General features: G+C 48.2%; 1 protein-coding gene across 5 annotated transcripts in view; it reads right to left on the bottom strand.

Annotated features, from left to right (window-relative positions):
- Positions 1 to 18,314, bottom strand: part of GGTA1 (glycoprotein alpha-galactosyltransferase 1 (inactive)) — a 56,862-nt gene that overhangs the window by 2,835 nt on the left and 35,713 nt on the right. For all 5 annotated transcript variants that reach the window (XM_039234646.1, XM_039234647.1, XM_039234649.1 and 2 more), the window contains exons 3-7: positions 18,143 to 18,231; positions 13,568 to 13,603; positions 11,056 to 11,121; positions 10,421 to 10,519; positions 3,763 to 3,900 (exon numbers count right to left, since the gene is read on the bottom strand). In XM_039234646.1, the coding sequence (XP_039090577.1) occupies positions 3,763 to 3,900; positions 10,421 to 10,519; positions 11,056 to 11,121; positions 13,568 to 13,603; positions 18,143 to 18,222 (419 nt within the window). In that variant the 5' untranslated portion in view covers positions 18,223 to 18,231. The remainder of the gene's footprint in view (positions 1 to 3,762; positions 3,901 to 10,420; positions 10,520 to 11,055; positions 11,122 to 13,567; positions 13,604 to 18,142; positions 18,232 to 18,314) is intronic.

Here is an 18,314-nt window from a genome sequence, read left to right as displayed (position 1 = left end):
TTGGAAGAGCAACAGGGCATCTGCGGCTCTGCCACCACCACTCTCACTCTTGGAAATTGCCGCCAGCCAGGTGGGGAGAGCCTGTGGTCTTAAGAGCTCGGAGCCTTAAAGGGAGCCCTAGTGGGTCAGGCCCTACTCCACACCTGGAAACCTGGGTACCCAATCTTTCTGATTCCGTGATTCAATATCAGGAGACCTAGGGTCCACAAATAGAAGCCACCTTCTCCAGTACCAGCTTTACCTGTAATGAAGGTGATGTTCACGATCATCTACCTTACTTAGCCTTTTGTCTTATTTATCAGTTGGTTCAGACTGTGGGCAGGCAAAGTGGGTGCTAGTTATTTTTGCCCCAGTTTTACTGAGATAGAATTGACATAGAATAACGTGTAAGTTTAAGGTGTACAAAGTGTTGATCTGAATGCTTATATATTATGAAATGATTATCACTATAGCTTTAGCTAATACCCCCATCATGCCACGTAACTATCAACTCTTTTTTGTGGTGAGAACGTTTGAGATCCATTCTCTTAACACCTTTAAGTGTATAATACAGTTTTACTAGCTAAATCACCATGATATACATTAGATCCCTGGAACCTACTCATCTTGTAACTGGAAATTGGTATCCTCTGCCCAACAGCAGGGGGCGCTACTTCTCCCTCATACTATACCCAATGTTGCTATTGCCCTACCAGATGCAAGAGTGACATCTGGGTCCTTTGGGGATGTATTAAGCCTAACTATCACCATTCTTCTATCCTCCTCTGGGACCCAGGGAATGGGTTACAGGACATGGATAGCCCTCTATATTACATATTCACCCTGTGAACTTCCCACTGGTCACCCCAAACACCAATCCATTGTTCAAACACCACCATCGAAAGACTCATCTAAACACCAGAGCAAACAACCTCTGCTTTAACCTTGGTTTAACTACCTTTTCCTTGTTTTTCAAAATACTTTTTATCTCTTAGAGCATTTTTAGTTTCACAGCAAAACTGTGCTGAAAGCACAGAGGGTTCCCATTTACCTCCCCTGGCCCCTCTCTCCCATGGCTTCCCGTGACCCCTCCCCCCACTATCAATATCCAGCATCAGGGCGACACTTGCCTTGCAACCCATGAGCCTCCACGGACATGTCATTATTACCCCAAGGTTTACATTAAGATTCACTCTTGGTGTTGTACATTCTATGGATTTGGGCAAACGTACAGTGACATGTATCCATCGCTACGCTACGTATGGTATTATACACAGTATTGTCACTGCCCTAAAAATCCTGGGTGCTGCCCGTTGATCCACTCCTGGCCCCTGTCCAACCCCTGGCAAGTGCTGATCTTTCAGTGTCTTCAAAATGTTGCCTTTTCCAGAATGTCATAGAGTGGGAACCATATAGTATACAGCCCCTTTAGATTCATTTCTGTCACTAAGCAACACGCATTTAAGATTCTTCCATGTCTTTGCATGGCTTGATAGCTCATTTCTTTTTAGCACTGATAATATTCTAGATGTTACAGTTTATCTAGCCATTCACCTGCTGAAGGATATCTTGGTTGCCTTCAAGTTTTGGCCATTAGGGATAAAGCTGCTGTAAACATCTGTGTATAGGTTTTTTTTCTGGGGTTTGTTTTTTTGTGTTTTTTTTGTTTTTTTTGTTTTTGTAGATATAAGTTTCCAACTCCTTTGGCTGAATACCAAGGAGTGCCGTTGCTGGATGGCATGGTGAGATCAATGTTTAGTTTTGTAAGAATCTGCCTAACCATCTTCCATTTTGCATTCCTACCAGTATTGAATGAGAGTCTCTGTCGCCCCACATCCTCGCTAGCATTTGGTATTGTCGGTATTTTGGATTGGGGCCATTCTAATGGGTGGGTGGTGACATTTTAGCAATGTATGTATTCCTTCAAGACATGTCGTGTTGGGGTCTTCTGTAACTCAGGCTACACACTCTTGGGAAGCCATGGAGATTGTAGAGAGGAGGAAGATGTAGTAGTCAGCGAGCCTAACACAACTCACGCAGACCCCAGACTCATGCTCAGCTCGGTGATTGTGGATTGAATTTAATTCGCTGATCATACCAGCAGCCTATCAAGATGTTTTATGAGCCGTAATAACCGGTACTTTGTTTTGCTTTTCGGTTGCTGCCTGGATTTCCTTTCTTTACTTCCAAAATAAAGTGTGCTTTTAGTGCTGACCTCTAGAAGCCCAAGAGTTTATAGTACTGATTTATTCAAATGGAAAGATGATATCTGAGCAGTATAAACAGGGAGTTTAACATGGCTCTGTGGCTGGTGGCCAGGAAATTCTTGGGTATTCTGGAACTTTAAGAAAAATCCATTGTGCTCTGAAGCTTTGGAGACAATCCTGGGGTAAGGGAGGGGCCACAGGAGGTTTAACATTGTTTAGGGATTAAAACACTGCTGTTGGCTTCCTGCTTTGTTATTTGAAAAGAAACCAAACATCACACCTCCTAAAAGTCCAAATCCACTCTTGTGAGGATTTATTGCTGTGGAGGGCAAACTCAGAGAGGAGAGCACGGGGTTTGCCCCAGGATATGCGATTTACAAATAGGGCTCTTTCCAGGATATGCACCTTATGCATGGTTCAACAGAGTTGCAATTGGACGGTGAAGCCGGTGAAGCCGTTGTAGAGTATTCAGTTCTTTTTGGGAACGCCCGCATTCAGTTCTTTTTGGGAACGCCCGCATTGAATCAGTCTACAACGTTTGTGCCACGAGCTGAGTATCGGCTCCTGACTCAGAAGGGTACAGATTCTCCTGAGGAAAATGTCAAAACTCCAGAGTCACCATCCCTATTAGAGATGCCGCCCAGGTGACGAAGCAGTATTGTGACAGCAGTGATTTCGGGCCTCTGGGTTGGAGGTCTTAGGCGAACCATCAGATCTTCATGGGGCTCTTCCTCAGGTCTTCAGAGTGGGCAGAACCTGGGCTCAGACCACCCGAGGCCTTTGACCTTCTTTGTGCAGCCCAAGGGCTCAACTTTCCACGTGGTTTTCAGGAGACGAACCGTAGGAAAGGCCCACGGCAGGGGGTGGGGAATAGAAAAACTGAACACCGGCATATGTTTTGGGGAGAAAAACACCCACAGAAACTCTCCAAAAGAGTCAACTGGGTTACATTTTAAAACTAATATTACGGCTACTAATTTCAGGTAAGACTGATTGCAGCTTTGGAAGGGGTGTTCTAAACAAGGAAATGGAATCTGAAACAGGAACCTCCCCAGCCTCTAGAAGATGAAGTTCTGGTTTGCTGAATCTCTCGGGGCCGAGAAGACCTGAGGAACCCAGGGAAGGAGCGGTCAGCCATGTTCCAATATGGAGAACCACTATGCTTGAGTCAGTCTGGACCCAGAACTTGCTGTAAAGCCTCCAGTCCTCAGTCCTGGGTCTTGACAGTGTAGGACAAAGAGTGACGCATGTTTGGACTGACAACTGCCATGTTTGAAACTTCCAGAGAAAGCCATGGAGGTCAGGAAGGAGGTCGTCGTGGGTGTGCGGATATTTTTACCTGCCATCCGAGACTCTCACTTTGAGGTGGGAAGGAGTCGACTCACCTAGTTGTTTTGCTCTGTTAGCCTTTTGGGGGTCTCAGCAGACACAAGACTAGAATGCTCCTGTTGTAACAGTCTCCCATCTAATAATTCAGACAAAGCAGGAACCGCTCTGTAAGCCCAGGGGTCCCCTCACAAACATTTGGACAATGAAACAAGAAAAAGTGGAGGTCAGTTTTATCAGGGACACTTACCTTCCAACAGCAAAGACCGTCAAACCCACGGTAATTTTCTGTCTGGCGTAATAATTTTCTAAGATGGCTTTGTTGTAAGTGCCTTCCCACACGACTGGCGCCTTCCATTCGGTTACTGTCACAACATCTGGACGTTTCCTGGTGACAAAATATAGGGCCCCGTGAGTCAGGGCAGCTTTCCTAAGGTGGGGCTGAGACTGTCCAAGGAGAAACTGGGGTCAGGTATGATATGCTGAGATTGTCCTTGGATCCGGACTGAGCTCCAGGCAGTTGGCTGGGTGGTGTGACATTTGCTGGGGCAGATCTTCTGAGTAAGGGACAGGAGGCTCTCAGGACAGGTGCCTCTGAGGGCTGCCTTGGGGGCCCTTGTCTTACCTGTACATCTCATTCTCTGTCCCCTTTTGCTGCTTTCCTAGCTCTCTTCTTCCTTCTGGATCCCTTCTGCCATCTCCCAGCCCCTTCCTAAACCACCAGTGGCATCATTGGGTGTCATTTATCCCTGTGGGTGCCATCTGCACCTAAGAAGGCCCTAATTCTTGACTCAGGAGAATGAGAGAGTGACATTGGAGCCAAAAGAGAGAAAGATAATTTGCCTTTTGCTGGAAAGGAATTTCTGATGTTATCATCCATTTTACAAACAAGGAGTCAGAGTCACCCAGAATAGAAGCGATTCCACAGAGGACCCCCAAGGCCAAGGCCAGAACATGGGGCTCTAACAGACCCTCTGCCCAGACCACATTGCCTCTTTGCTAGGAGAGTGAGTGGAGGAAGGGAACGCATGCTTTTTGCACACAGAATGCCTGATGGGGACTGTCCCCGTCAAAACCAGTACAAACACAGGAAGCAACACAAGCATCAGGACACTGACCAGCTGCAGAGGGTAGACACGCGGAAGGGCTGAGTAGCCGCTGGGGCCCCGTGGCGGGGTGGGGGCGGGGGGTGACACAGACTCAGCTCTGACCCCCATTCACTCAGGAAGTGGCTGCATTTCCCCTGCTGGGAGGCAGAGACTGAAACACAGTCACGAGACTCAATCCCCAGCGCGAAGGGGCCTGTTCCCCTTAGGCATTTGCTTGTACTTCATCCACGGAGGGGAGATGGCCAGTGATTGGGGCAAAGTCCGGCCGGTCCCTGCTGGGTCCCTGCGGGCTGCATGCATGTGGCCCGGGTGACGCTGGCGGGGAGATGTCAGCAAACAGATGGAGCCGATGAGAACCGCCCCCATCCCGCCCGCACCAGTCCTACACGCAGGGCAGGGCGGGGAGGTGTCACAAAACAAAAACAAAACCTACCCCATCACAGAGCTGGGTTTTCCACAGGTTGGGCAAGGCTGGGTCGACCCCCATCTGGCCCCAGCTTCAGCCCCAGAGTGGAAAAGAGACTCAGGAAGCTCTTTTCCTGTCCCATCTGTCACCAAGCATTTCCCTCTCATTCTACAGATGGTGGTCCCTCCCTTCTGGGGCCTGTGCCCTGCTTCTGGCCTCCTTCCTCTCCCTGCACAGCTGAATGGCCCCCAGAGGTGGGAGGGGGCACTCTGAGGCTGCGGTCCTGGCCCTCCCCCATGCACCTGCAGCCTCAGCTCTGCCCTCGCACCCCACGTGTGCCCGCTGCGCCGAGAACAGCTCTTCCTGGTTTCCTTCGATCATAACATGAAAGCACCTTCACCTACACTTTCTCATTTAGTACTCGCAACAGTCCTGCCACGTGTGTCCATTGTCCAGGCAGGAAAACCAAGGCTTGTTCAAGGTCCCACAGCTGCCTGCTACGGCTGGTAACTAAGATCCGCTGAGCACTTCCTGTGAGACCAGGCACCGTGCTAAGGGCATCACCCTCCAGAGGTGCTATGCTGATCCCCATTTTATCCGTGAGCAGCCCAGGGAGGCTAATGAACTTGCCCAAAGTCACACAGCTAGTAAGGGGCAAAGCTGGTGTGGGAACCCAGGTGGTCCAACTCTGGAGTCCCTGCTCTGAGCTTCTGCCCTACATTGCTGCTTCTGTGGACGTTTACTCACTGTGCTGATGAAGCTGGGGGTAAAACCCACGTGTGCCATGGTTTTAACTTTAAGCTGAGGTTCCACTTAACTTTAAGCTAAGGTTTAGCTACTCTGGCATTTTTACCAGTGTACAATGAGAAATAATGAGCTTCTGTTTTGTTATATTTTTAGAAGCTAATGTGATGCTTTTAGTCACATAACCCTCCCACCCCCCGCTTTGTTGAATGGCAGGATTTCAAACCACAAACACCACACACACACACACACACACACACACACACACACACACGACTTGTACATCTATAACCAACGTTTCTGAACTTAAATTCTCCCCTGTATCACTGCCTCATTCATTGCCATCCTTAGTTTTATCCCATTGAGGATACTTTAGTAGTTCTGACCAAGCCCACTAGCTAAGTCTTACAACTGTGTATGAGCTGGACATGTTGTAAGCAGGTAATATTATTAAAAAACAAACAAAGAAACAAACAATGGGGTGCCTGGGCGGCTCAGTCGGTTAAGCATCTGACTTCGGCTCAGGTCATGATCTCACAGTTTGTGGGTTCGAGCCCCATGTCAGGCTCTGTGCTGACAGCTCAGAGCCTGGAGCCTGCTTCAGGTTCTGTGTCTCCCTCTCTCTCTATCCCTCCCCCACTCTTCACACTCTGTCTCTCTCTCTCAAAAATAAATAAATAAACAATAAAAAAATGTTGTTTAAAAATAAAAAAAAGGAAGGGGAAGGAAGGATAGCAGCAGCTGACCAGATGTACTTATCTAATACTTATGATGCACGGGGGGCTACGTGCTGGACTTTCACTCTCGTGTAACCTTCACATGCACCTCATAAAGTGGATGCCATCCTCACCCCCGTTTTACAAGTTAAGAAAGTAGGCAGAGGTGAACAAGAGAAGGGAGCTGCATATTCAGCTATTTGATTTATAGGAAGGTCCAGACCAGGGCACTCAAGGCCTCACGGCACAGCTCCTAAGCCCCTGCCGCGCACACCAGCCCCGCTGCTGAGTGTGACGGGAGATGTGAGGCCCCGTCCTACCCATGGACAATCTCACAGTCCCAACAGGTGGTCAGCCTGCTCACAGCAGTGCGCCCCCTCTGTCCACATCTTCTAGAAAGACTGAGTCAGAAAAGCAGTGTCCAGTTTGGTGGCTTGGCTGGGAAGATTCCTTCAAGCGGGAGGGGGGAGGGAAGAAAAAGCAGCAATATTAAAAATTAATGTTTACTTAAAAATTAAAATGTTCTATTTCCCAGCTGTTAATTATTAAGTTTCACTGGCAATTCCCACATGTCATTGACCCTAAGAAGCCAGATGACAGCCTGAAAATGTGGGGGCAGGAGAGAAGCGAGCCTGAGGACCAGATCAGCTTCTGGGATGAACCTCTGTATCAAGGAGTCGTAGTCGGCAAAACCGTCCACTGTCTCCCACAAAAGAAGCCACACAGGGCAGGCCACCCACGTGTGAGAGCTAGTCCTCGCTATTGTCAAGGGCCAGAAGGGTCCCAAGTCACAAAGATGGGGCTCTAAAAAGAAGAACTGCCAGGACAGATGGCCCAAATGCCTTTCTTCTAAGCACGGCACCCACCGCGACAGTTTGTGCAGCTCCACTCTAGGGCAGAGCCTTCCACGAAATAAAATGGCCTCTATCACGAAAACGCACAGCTACCTAGGTTACTGCTAGCTTTTGAATCTTACGTACTTATTAATGGGAACATGGTGGTCCCCAAGCGTTTGGTAGCGGAAGTGTTAAAATTCTATCAATATGAACCAGGTCAAAAAAGATGTGTTCAGCGTGTTCTGTACTGAACTGCCGATAAGCATCAGCACTCCAGGGGAGGATCCTGTGAAGAGCGGATGGATGGCGACAGGAACCAGGGTGGGGCTGTGGAATGCAGGGAAGGAGACGACGTGGGCAGATTTTGGAGGAAGGATTAACAGACACATCAATCAATTAGACTGTGGGGTGAGTGGAGGGAAAGGCTGAACCAGAGAGGTATTCCAGCCCCTGGCTTGAAGTGGGGAATGAGAGCGAGGGTAGAAAGTGCAAATCCATTTGGGTCAGGGGAGGCGTGTACACAGATGTCAAGCACACAGACATCCAAGTCTGGGCTCGGGATATCTTCGGGCTGAAGATCTAAAATGTGCGGAGTCACTCGCACCTGCCAGTGTCTCAGGCCATGGAAGTGGGTGCGAGCACCTTGGAAGACGGTGTATAAAGAAGAGAGACGAGAATACTGGATGTAGCCTCCAGAAACTCTACTGTATGATGAGGGAGAGGCCCTTATGGAGGAGACGAAGAAGACAGAATGGAGGAGGAGGGAAATTCAGAGGAGGTACTGTCCCAGAAGCTAAGAGATCTTGATGTGGAAATGTGTGCACAATACAAGGTAATGCATTGTAGGTCATTTACATGAAAGGGTACATTTATATAAATATATTTATTTGTTCATTCAATTGTTTATCTAATCATTTATTTATGCAGGAAACATACTTTGGTGCCCTGGGAAGCCTTACATTTGGAGGCTCTTCAAACCAATATTCTTTAAATATATGCTCACCATTTGTGTGGAGGAGAAGCTGAGCCATGCATGGGGTGGGGGGGGTGGGGGGTGACAGCTGGTGACCACGATCGGGCTCGCCTCTTTGTCTCCAGTAATTCAGCCCTCATCCTGCCCCCCAAGTCCCGCTCCCGGAGCACAAAGGCCACAGTAAAAGCATCCAGCCTCCTTAGAAAGGTGCTTGGTGACTATCCCTGGCTCATCGAGCCCACCTTTTGGTGGAGGTCTCCCCGTCCCCCCGCCCCAAACACACACACACCTAAGGGGCTCATCAAAGCCACCGTGCTTCCATATCTTTGTGTTTCCAGTAACGCTTTAGCATCTCGTGGATGGCTACCCTGGTGCCCAGCTCATTGAATGACACATGGGCAGGGGGAGGGGAGGGCAAAATTCTCATCCTTACACACATATGACCCCCTCCCCCAAAACAAAAAGAGGGCTTGCCAGAACGTACTCGGTCTTTCCAGAGCTCACACCGCCCCTACTGGGATAGTTGCTATTCTCTCCCCAGCCTCCTCTACAGCTCTTCCTGCCCCTTTTCAGATTCCTCTTCCTTCACTGGCCCTTTAAGTACAGACATCAGACGAGATGTGGTTCTAGTCCTCTGCCTGGGTGGCCCCCTCACTCTGATAGCTCCTCACCCCATATCTCTAGCATACACCTTTCACGGAGCTCATGGGCACCGCTATCGACTGACAGTCTGTGCCCCGCCCTCCAGAATTCATATGTTGAAACCCAATCCCCAATGTGATGCTATTTGGAGGTGGGGCCTTTGGGGGTGCTTAGTTCATGGGGGTGGGGCCCTCAATGATGGGATTAGTGCCCTTAGGAAAGAGATCTCAGAGAGCTCCCGCCCCGTCCACTGTGTGAGGACAAAGAAGACGGCTGTCTGTGACCCAGGAAGTGAGCTCTCACCAGTCACCAAAGATGCTGGGGTTTTGCTCTTGGACTTCCCAGCCTCCAGAACCCTGAGAAAGAAATTTCTCTTGCTTATAAGCCATCCAGTCAGTGGTGTTTTGTGATAGCAGCCCGAACAGACTAAGACAGGCACTCCGTGAATCTCTGTCCTGACGCCCCACAAGTACCAGAACCCACATACGTCTCTGGTAGAGCTCACCCCCTACCCTGACTCCTAGACCTGGCTGTCTTCCGCCAGTCCCTATCCTGGTCAACGACACCACTGCCCACCCATCTCTCAGGCCTCACGGTCCTCTGATCATCTTCCACAGCCCCTGCCTCCTTACTCCCCAACCGCATTCTTCTGAGTCAGATCGGCCACACCTCTTTCCCACTTTTGGCAAATAGTGCTTGCACATCTCCTGCTGCTATCAGGCGAGGGGCTTCTTGGACATTCCCACATGGATCGGTTTCTCCGTCTCCTGTGCCTCACACCACATCTAGCACAGAATTTTTGACCACGACTCCGAGTGAGAAATGCATTTTGCATCACAACGAAATGCATGCACAAACACATATACACGGAAACAATAATTCAACTAAATAGTGTTTATCCTTATTTCTATTTCATGTGATGCCCTCTGATTTTCTATTTGATTTCAATTTTTTTTTAAAAAGCTAATTTTGCCCCATTAAGCTAGTTTTCTGAACATCTTAATGGATAGTGACCGGTAGTTTGAAAAATACCAGCTGGCAATCGTAGGTGTTTGGTAAACATTTGTCGTATGATCGCTTAATGATGCACGCATGACCCCATGAGATGTTTCATCATCACTGCCATTTTTCAGATAAATGAGCTGAATCTCAGCAAGAATTTCCTTGCTCTGATCCTACATGCTGTCGCTTTCCACAACACCTCATGGTCAGTGTGACCCCTTCCAGCCCCAGGATTTTGTGATTCACCTGCTGCCTTTGGACAACTGCTGTCAGAATCTCTGCGTTGTGGCTCCAGCATCTGAGTTAAAACATCCAGACTCTGGGACTCTCATCTAGTCTATGGTGAAAGCCTGACAGATGCTAAGACTCTGTATCCCCAACCGGGAATGTTCTCAATGGCACTGTTGCCTACACAGTCCCCACCACCTGTGATGGGGGCTAATGGATTTATTGTACATGGTGAGACGCTTCTTTTCTTACTGTGGATTAAACCAGTCTGACAGCTGAAGTCCTTCATTGTGTTCCTTTCTTTGTTCATTTCCCTTGTCCGCGTCTTCCTCTTCTTGGTAACTGTGGGTCCTACGTACAAAGGGAAAGCAAGCAGAGTAAGGCAGAGGCTGATCCATGGCACCAGGACAGCCAGTGAAGGGCTCGTGAAAACGGGCTCCAAGGCGGAGAACTTGTACGGCGGAAAAATGTCTGGAGAAAGCTTCATGATGCGAAACGTTTATTCGTAAACACATAATGTTGGTGAGAAGGCTCAGTACTCAGCTTTCTCACTTTTCTTCCGAGCCAGCACAGTTAGCAGTCTCGTGACCCAGAAGTATTTCAGGGGGCCAGGGAACTTGCTGGAACAGTCCTCCTGTGATCATCTTTCCCACGGCCTGAACCTCAGCCCAAGCCCCACTCACCCTCAAATTAAATGGAAAAACTTGACCATAACCCCCAACCTTCAATATATTCGTCCCAACCATGGAATAGATTCCTTGTATGACTTCAATAGGCCAGAAAGACAGGTGACCGTGAAGGCCATGACCACGAAACCATTTTGTTTTGATTCTATAAGTGTCAGGTGGGCGGACGAACACAGAGGGCCACCCCATCCACCACCTTACCTGTTGTTAAACCAGCTTGGAAACCACCAGCCCTTCTGCGTGCTGCTGTCACCCACCTCTGGGTTTCTAAGAAATGAAAGAGATGACAAACATTTTTAGAAGATGAGACAGTCCCAAACTGCGTGGCGGCAGTGGGGCAGGGGTGGGGGTGGGGGTTCCAAATGCTTTATGGCAGAAAATTACTTAAATTTCCTTCTTTCTTTTTCTCTCTCCTTTCTTTCTTTCTTTCTTTCTTTCTTTCTTTCTTTCTTTCTTTCTTTCTTTCTTTCTTTCTTTCTTTCTTTCCTTCCTTCCTTCCTTCCTTCCTTCCTTCCTTCTTTCCTTCCTTCCTTCCTTCCTTCCTTCCTTCCTTCCTTCCTCCCCTCCTCCCCGCTCTCTTTCTTTTTTTCTGCCCATTCATAAAACAGAAGTGAAGCTATTCTCCACTGGGTGATGTATGGAAGCACTGAATCACTATATTGTACACCTGAAACAAATATAACACTGTTAACTAACTAGAATTAAAATATAAACTAAAAAAAAAGGAAGAAAAGAAGTCAAGCTGCTCTAGCTGAAGGAGGGAAAGATGGACCCAATGCTGCCTGGACCTCTCCTCCATAGCGCACGCAGCCCCGGGGCCCAGCTCATCCAGGGAGCCCCAGCAGGGAGACAGGAGGCAAGAGGAATAATAAGCTGGGGAACATTGATACATAAGCGTGGGTCATGGATCTGACACTTACTAGTGGTGTAACTGTGACAGACCTTTCCCCTCACTGAATCTTGGTTTTTTCCTCTGAAAAGTCAGATATGTAATAATAAGGATGGTGACGATCACAAGGATAATAAACCCACCATGGAGGTGGCTTTGAAAACTAAATGAAATAGCATATAACAAAGAGCTTTAGCAAAGTTGAAAATTACTGTAAAAAGTTGTGATCTTAATTAAAAAACAAGGGAGAGACCAGTGTATATTTTCAAGAAGGATCTCTTTTGCTGAACTAAAATACAAGTTGCTACAAAGGTCAGCAGTGACAGCCTCAGGAAATCTGAGGGTCTCTGAACCAGAAACTCAGGAAACTGTAATCAGAAGCCACCCTCACCACCCACATGTGGAAATTTCCACTCTCTCATTGTGAGAGTCTCTCCAGGGAGGGGACTTTCTGGAGAAGGGGAGAGAGGGGGAAGCAGAGGTGCAGTGTCCTGTGGTTGGACAAATAAGAGACATGAACATCATGATGGTAAGAAACCTGTTTTAGGGGCGCCTGGGTGGCTCAGTGGGCGACTCTGGCTCAGGTCATGATCTTGCAGATTGTGAGTTCGAGCCCCGCGTTGGGCTCTGTGCTGACAGCTCTCGGAGCCTGGAGCCTGCTTCCGATTCTGTGTCTCCCTCTCTCTCTGCCCCTTCCCCCACCCAAAATAAATAAATGTTTAAAAAAATTTTTTTTTAAAAGCTGTTTTAAAGCTCATCTACTTTTAGGAGGTGTTTCAGATGACCATACACAGGGAGACGACATAAGACTTAATACTAACAAAAGGGGCAGAAAGAGAAATATTCAATCACTCACGTAGGTGTTTTCATATGAAGCTGGTCATCCCCCGCTACTCGTGATCATAAAGGTTTTATCTTTATGTTCATTTTATAGCTGAGAATTTGGCCAAGTGGGTTTGGGCAAATTGCCAAGATCCCATAGAATGTAAGCATAAAAGCCAGGATTTAACACCAGGGAATAAATTGTATCAGAATCGAAGGCTGATGAAAGTACAATTAAGCACAAGACTGTTCTGAGCTTCTTGGCAACAAGCCAACGCTAGAAAATGAAGGCTGGGCGCCTGGGTGGCTCAGTCGTTAAGCATTTGACTTCAGTTCAGGTCATGATCTTGCAGTTCATGAGTTCGGGTCCCACATCGGGTGAGCTCGATCCCCAGTTTGGGTGAGAAAGAGCCCTACATCCTGTATGGGGTGAGCTCGAGCTCCACTTCTCTCTCTCTCTCTCTCTCTCTCTCTCGTACACACGAACCCCGCTTTGGGTAAACAGGTGAGCCCTACTTCTCCCCCTCTCTCTGCCCCTCACTTATGCCCTCTCTCTCTTTCAAAAAAAAAATATAGGCTTACATAGTTCTCACTGTCTTTGGTAATAATAATAATAAATACTAGTTCATGAGGAGACCCCAACTTCTTTCCTGATCCTTTGTCTCTAAGGAATTTCTTGCAAGGGTCTTTCTAAAACATATCCTGGGCAGCATAACAAAAAATACCTGTCTTCTTTTCATCAGCAAGACAGAATGTTCTCCAAATGACACCACTTAAAGAAACCCATGATGAGAAGCAAGGGCATAATTCAAGTGACAGTTGTATCAGGGCCCATCTGGGGAAGGGGAGACATGTAGTCCGGGTCCCTGGGAAGCCATGCTTCCCCTTTGCCCTTGACCAGAGCTCCACCACTGGCTGCAGGGTTAAAAATGGGCTGGGGGGGGCGGGGGGCGGGGGCAGGGCAGATGCATCCCACACACCTCTAGAATTCAAAGCACTTACTTTGAGTGATATATCCACAAGAAAGAGCCTTCAGGGCTGAAAGCAAATGAGAAATAAAAACATATCATGTTACTCTTAATTCTGAGAAAAGCTATTTTGCAATCATTACCATTGAAGCGTCGGGCTGAGCTGAGAGCCTGGGTTTTGCCTACTCCTAAGTTTCTACTTTCTTTTGAGACACAGCCAGAGCTATCGAAGGACTGGGAATTTTCACTTGTAGTCACTTCAGGGTGGTTCAGAGCAAGGGGTGGGAAAGAGGTTACTGAAGAATCTCAAATCTTAATAAAAAAAGAAAACGGTGGGGGCTCCTGGCTGGCTCAGTCAGTTAAGTGTCCGACTTCGGCTCAGGTCATGATCTGACGGTTCATGGGTTCGAGCCCCATGTTGGGCTCTGTGCTGACAGCTAGCTCGGAGCCTGGAGCCTGCTTCCGATTCTGTGTCTCCCTCTCTCTCTGACCCTCCCCTGCTCACGATGCCTGTCTTTTTCTCAGAAATAAATAAAATATTTTTTAAAAAAAGAAAAAAGAAAATGGTGACACCTCTCCATCACCTACTGGTGGCTTCACTGAGGGAGGGGTTCCATTTCTTAAGCTAATGAAGGTAACAAGTTGGTCTGCAGGCATCTAGAAGGCCGGGCCAGGGAATATTTGACCCCTCTATTGAGCCATCTCTGTTCATTCAGCAGATACTTGCTGAGCATAATTATGTGCCAAGTACTGGGAACACAGCCCTGGCTAAGACAGACACAGAACCTCAGTCCATGTGTACTTGTGCTACACTCAAGCTAGCAGGGAAGGCAGACTTTATTCAGCAATCACACAGCTACGCGACCTCAAACTCCAAGCTATTAAAAAAAAAAAGCATACGTACTCTAAGCACTTAACAGGAAGGCCAGGAAGGCTTCCTGGAGGAGGTAGGGATGTTTGAGCTGAGATCTGAAGGATGAACGGAGTCCAGGTGAAGGGGACATGGGAAGAGTGTTCCAGACAGAGTGAAAAAATACACAAAGAGGTTGAGGAAACTAGGAGGCATTTAAATGTGCAAGGAAGTGGAGGAGAAGTCTCCAGAGGCCAGACCTTGCTGGGGCCCCACTGGCGATTTTGCCCTTGAAGTGTTCTGAGCAGGGGAGGGACAGGGTCTTACAGGCAGCTGAAGAAGATCATTGGAGATTAGACTGCAGGGGTGAGGAGTGAATGTGGGCGACCAGGTCGGGGGTGATGGCCGTCGCCCAGGCACAAAGCAAGGCAGTGACGAGATGGAGAGGAGGACTTGAGAGGCATTCGGGAGATAACGCGGCAGGACCCGTCAGCTGCCATCACCCACTGTACCGTGCGGGGAGGCTGTGCCGCAGAGCTGAGTCTGGCTTGCCCCCTTCTCCTCCCTGTGACCAAAGCGGGTACAGCCTGGTGGGAGTTTTAGACTTGAGCTCAGGCACCTGCGGTGGCTCAGCCCCTGCCTGGCCCCAGCTTTCTCCGCCCTGAAAAAAATGACTGGCTCACAGTTGTTTCAGACCCTGAGGCCTCCTATCCCCTCCTTCTTCCTTCTCCCCACGGGGAGTGGGGGGTGGGGTGGGGGTCTGCATCTCCTTGTAGGAATAAAGCGCACGCTCTGTCACCACCTATGGTTTCTCCTCTGAGCCCAAGACTCAAGGACCATGCTCGAAAACTCCCTGTTCTTATACTGATTCTGACAATATGCATAAGAGCTAACCCTTGGCCGGGCAGCGTTCTAAGCAACTGACATATGTTAGCTCACTGAAACCTCACAACAAGCCAGGCAGTAGGTTCTACTCTTTCTCATCCTACAGAGGTAGAGGCTGAGGCCCAGAAGCATTAAGTGACTTGCCCAAGGTCATACTGCTAGTGAGAAGCAGAGCCAGTATTTGAAGCTGGTGATTCAGACTCCAGATCCTACAAGAAGTGGAAGAGGGAGGGGAACGAAGAGGCAGAAGGGATGGTCTGCTGCCAGCCATTGCTCAGATGCCCACCTGGCACTCAGGGCACTAATTTCTAGATTCAGCTTGGCAACCTTGTCACATCTCTTTGCTACCCTGTCCTTGCCCTTCTCCCCCAGAATCCTTCCCCATCTCAATGGTCACAGCAATGACACATTCATCCTTCACCACATGCCAGCTCCTTTGTGCCTATCTTGATACGATCCTAGCACAGTGCCTGGCACATAGTAGGTGCTCAATAAACAGTGGTAAATAAATGCAAAAAATAGATCCCCCTCCATGCCAAATCTAATCTTAGCCTCCTTAACTCCGACAGTTCCTTTTCTCTGCCCTGATAGCCCTCCTCTGCTTCTGTCGCTGGTTATTTATATGCCTATCTTCTTGCTGCATCTAGATCATAACCCCCTGAGTAGGAGAGGGGTAGGAGTTGTACTTGTATCCCTAATCAGTTGATGTGCTCCATTTAGTTATTTTTTTTTTAATATTTTTATTTCTAGGAGAGAGAGAGAGAGATACAGACTCTGAAATAGGCTCCAGGCTCTGAGCTGGCTGTCAGCACAGAGCCCGACGTGGGGCTCAAACCCACGTACCTCGAGATCATGACCTAAGCGAAAGTCGGACGCTTAACTGACTAAGCCACCCAGGCGCCCCTCCATTTAGTTATTTTAAAATCCTTTTGAGCTCGGTGCTGTCCACCTGTCTAAGGTTAGTGCCCTCAGCTCACCTTGGGCCATCACATGGCCAATTCACAAGGTGGCAAAGATCTGCTGCCTTTTATGCCTCTTGCAGACATTCAATAGATTCCTCACATTGAAGAATGACGTGCCCGGAGTCTGGGTGCCAAACCATGGCCCCAGAGAGGGGCCAGAACCCGCTCCAGCTACTGCGCGGAGAGTGCCCGGCCCTGTAAAATAACCCTCGTTACGGGAGGTCAGTGCCAAAACGCACCCTGGGGCCTTTGGCTCCCATATTTTAATTTTGTGAACCGCCCAAAATATGGAAGTATGATTCTGGCTGAGATTCCAAACACCAAGCTTTAACAATCGAGCATTGAGAGCTTGCAGGTTATCTGCACAAGGATCTCAACTCAGGGCAGGAACTCCAAAGACTGTTCTTCTGTTGGATTCTTCCAACTGCTAGAGCCCTCCCTTCTGTTTGTCAGAAGCTCCTGTCCTGTTCTGCCCTCTGGAGCTGAGGAAGAGGAGGAGGAGGAGGAGGAGGGCTGGGGGGGGGATGGCAGTTAGCATTTACTGAGTGCTTAGTAAGTCCCAGGCATTGCCCTAATTGTTCTATATAAAATAACTTATTGAATCCTCCCAACGATGTGCCTATGAAGCAGCTACTATTATCACCCCCCGTTTTTAAAGAGGGAAACTGAGGAACAGAGTTGCTGAGCACCTTGCCCAAGGTCACAGAGGAGGTCAATGGTGGCACAGAACCAGCTCCATACAGCTCAGCTCCAGACTCCAGAGAGGATATTTCCTCTGCCCTCGAGTACCCAAGGGATCCCAGGGTCCCTGCACCCAACTCTGAATCATCTTGCCTCAGGACTCAGTACGCCCAGTTTCCTCAATTTGAAAGACGTGGTTTGTAGCCTCTTCGAACTTGACCACGCTCTAGCTTGTCTTGATTCTGTTAAAATGAGCTGTTCAGAATGAAACGGAATAACGCTCCCCAAGTGGTTAGATCTATGCTGCACTCCTGGGAGTCAGAGCCCCTGTGCTCGGGAGTTTTCCTTCTACTGATATACTTAAAGGGACAGTGCCTTTTTTAGTAGCCAAGATGGTCCTGGGGGCTCTTGGCTAAATCTTAAGCTTTAAGCCTAGAAAGAATGTAAATGTTCATCCAGGCTGTCACCTTAACTGTGAAAATATTAGCAGTGCCAGGACAGCCCTCCCGGCCCAGGGTTGTGTTGTAGGCTTCTTGGACAAAGCACCTCTGAACTCAGAGGGATCTTGTGTTTTTGCAGCCGTTTGCAGACTGCTTTCTGTCAAGAGCCTCTCCAGCTGGAATCTCTGAGACACTGGAATTTCCAGAGGCACAGAAAGAAGCACATACACTTGGGGGGGAATCCACGGATGCATTTGAAACCTCAGAAATGTTTCATTCATTTCGCTTTCCAGAGTTAAAAGAAAACAAAACAAGACACCCACGCCTGTTTGCCAGGCACAAATGAATCGCCAGCCACTCAGAGCATATTTTGGAGCAAAAGGCAACAGCTTAAGTTACACCTTTTAGCTCTGAAAACATCTTGGAGTTGCAAGATGCAGGGTGGATTTCTCATGGAATTCCTGTCTGAAATTTCTTAAGGTAATTTCTATGGCTCGTCATACCAATAATTAGAGTTACATTTGGGCGTAGGATGGCTGTTCCTGCATATAACCTACCCAGAATGGCAAAGGTACAAAAATCAAGACATCCGGAATGTGAGAGGACGGAAGGGGATTAATTAACCAGAAGGTACTTGGCGATCTAATGATTTCAAATATAGTCCAGGGCTCAGGGATACAGGGAGGGTAGGACCTCTTCTTCATTGTTAATCTCAGTTTTAATCTCAGCCTGGTGACTTGGCTGATACTAGGAGATTCAAGTCCAAGGTGGGCGTCAGGCTCCACAATTACCTGTTGATATATTCCCAAAACACGACAATTACAGTTGAGACAACCAGCATTGACAGAATCACTTTTCCTTTGACATTCATTATTTTCTCCTGGGGAAACAAAAAAAAGGAGAAAGGAAAAAGCAGATTAAACCAACGCAAAGTGAGGTATGGTTTCTAAGAAAGGCTGCCAC

This window comes from Hyaena hyaena, unplaced genomic scaffold (assembly GCF_003009895.1).
Source record: "Hyaena hyaena isolate Hyena2069 unplaced genomic scaffold, ASM300989v1 scaffold_90, whole genome shotgun sequence".
Taxonomy (NCBI): Eukaryota; Metazoa; Chordata; class Mammalia; order Carnivora; family Hyaenidae; genus Hyaena; species Hyaena hyaena.
The sequence above is the reverse complement of the archived record's forward strand: the minus strand, read 5'-3'. Positions and strand labels throughout refer to the sequence as shown.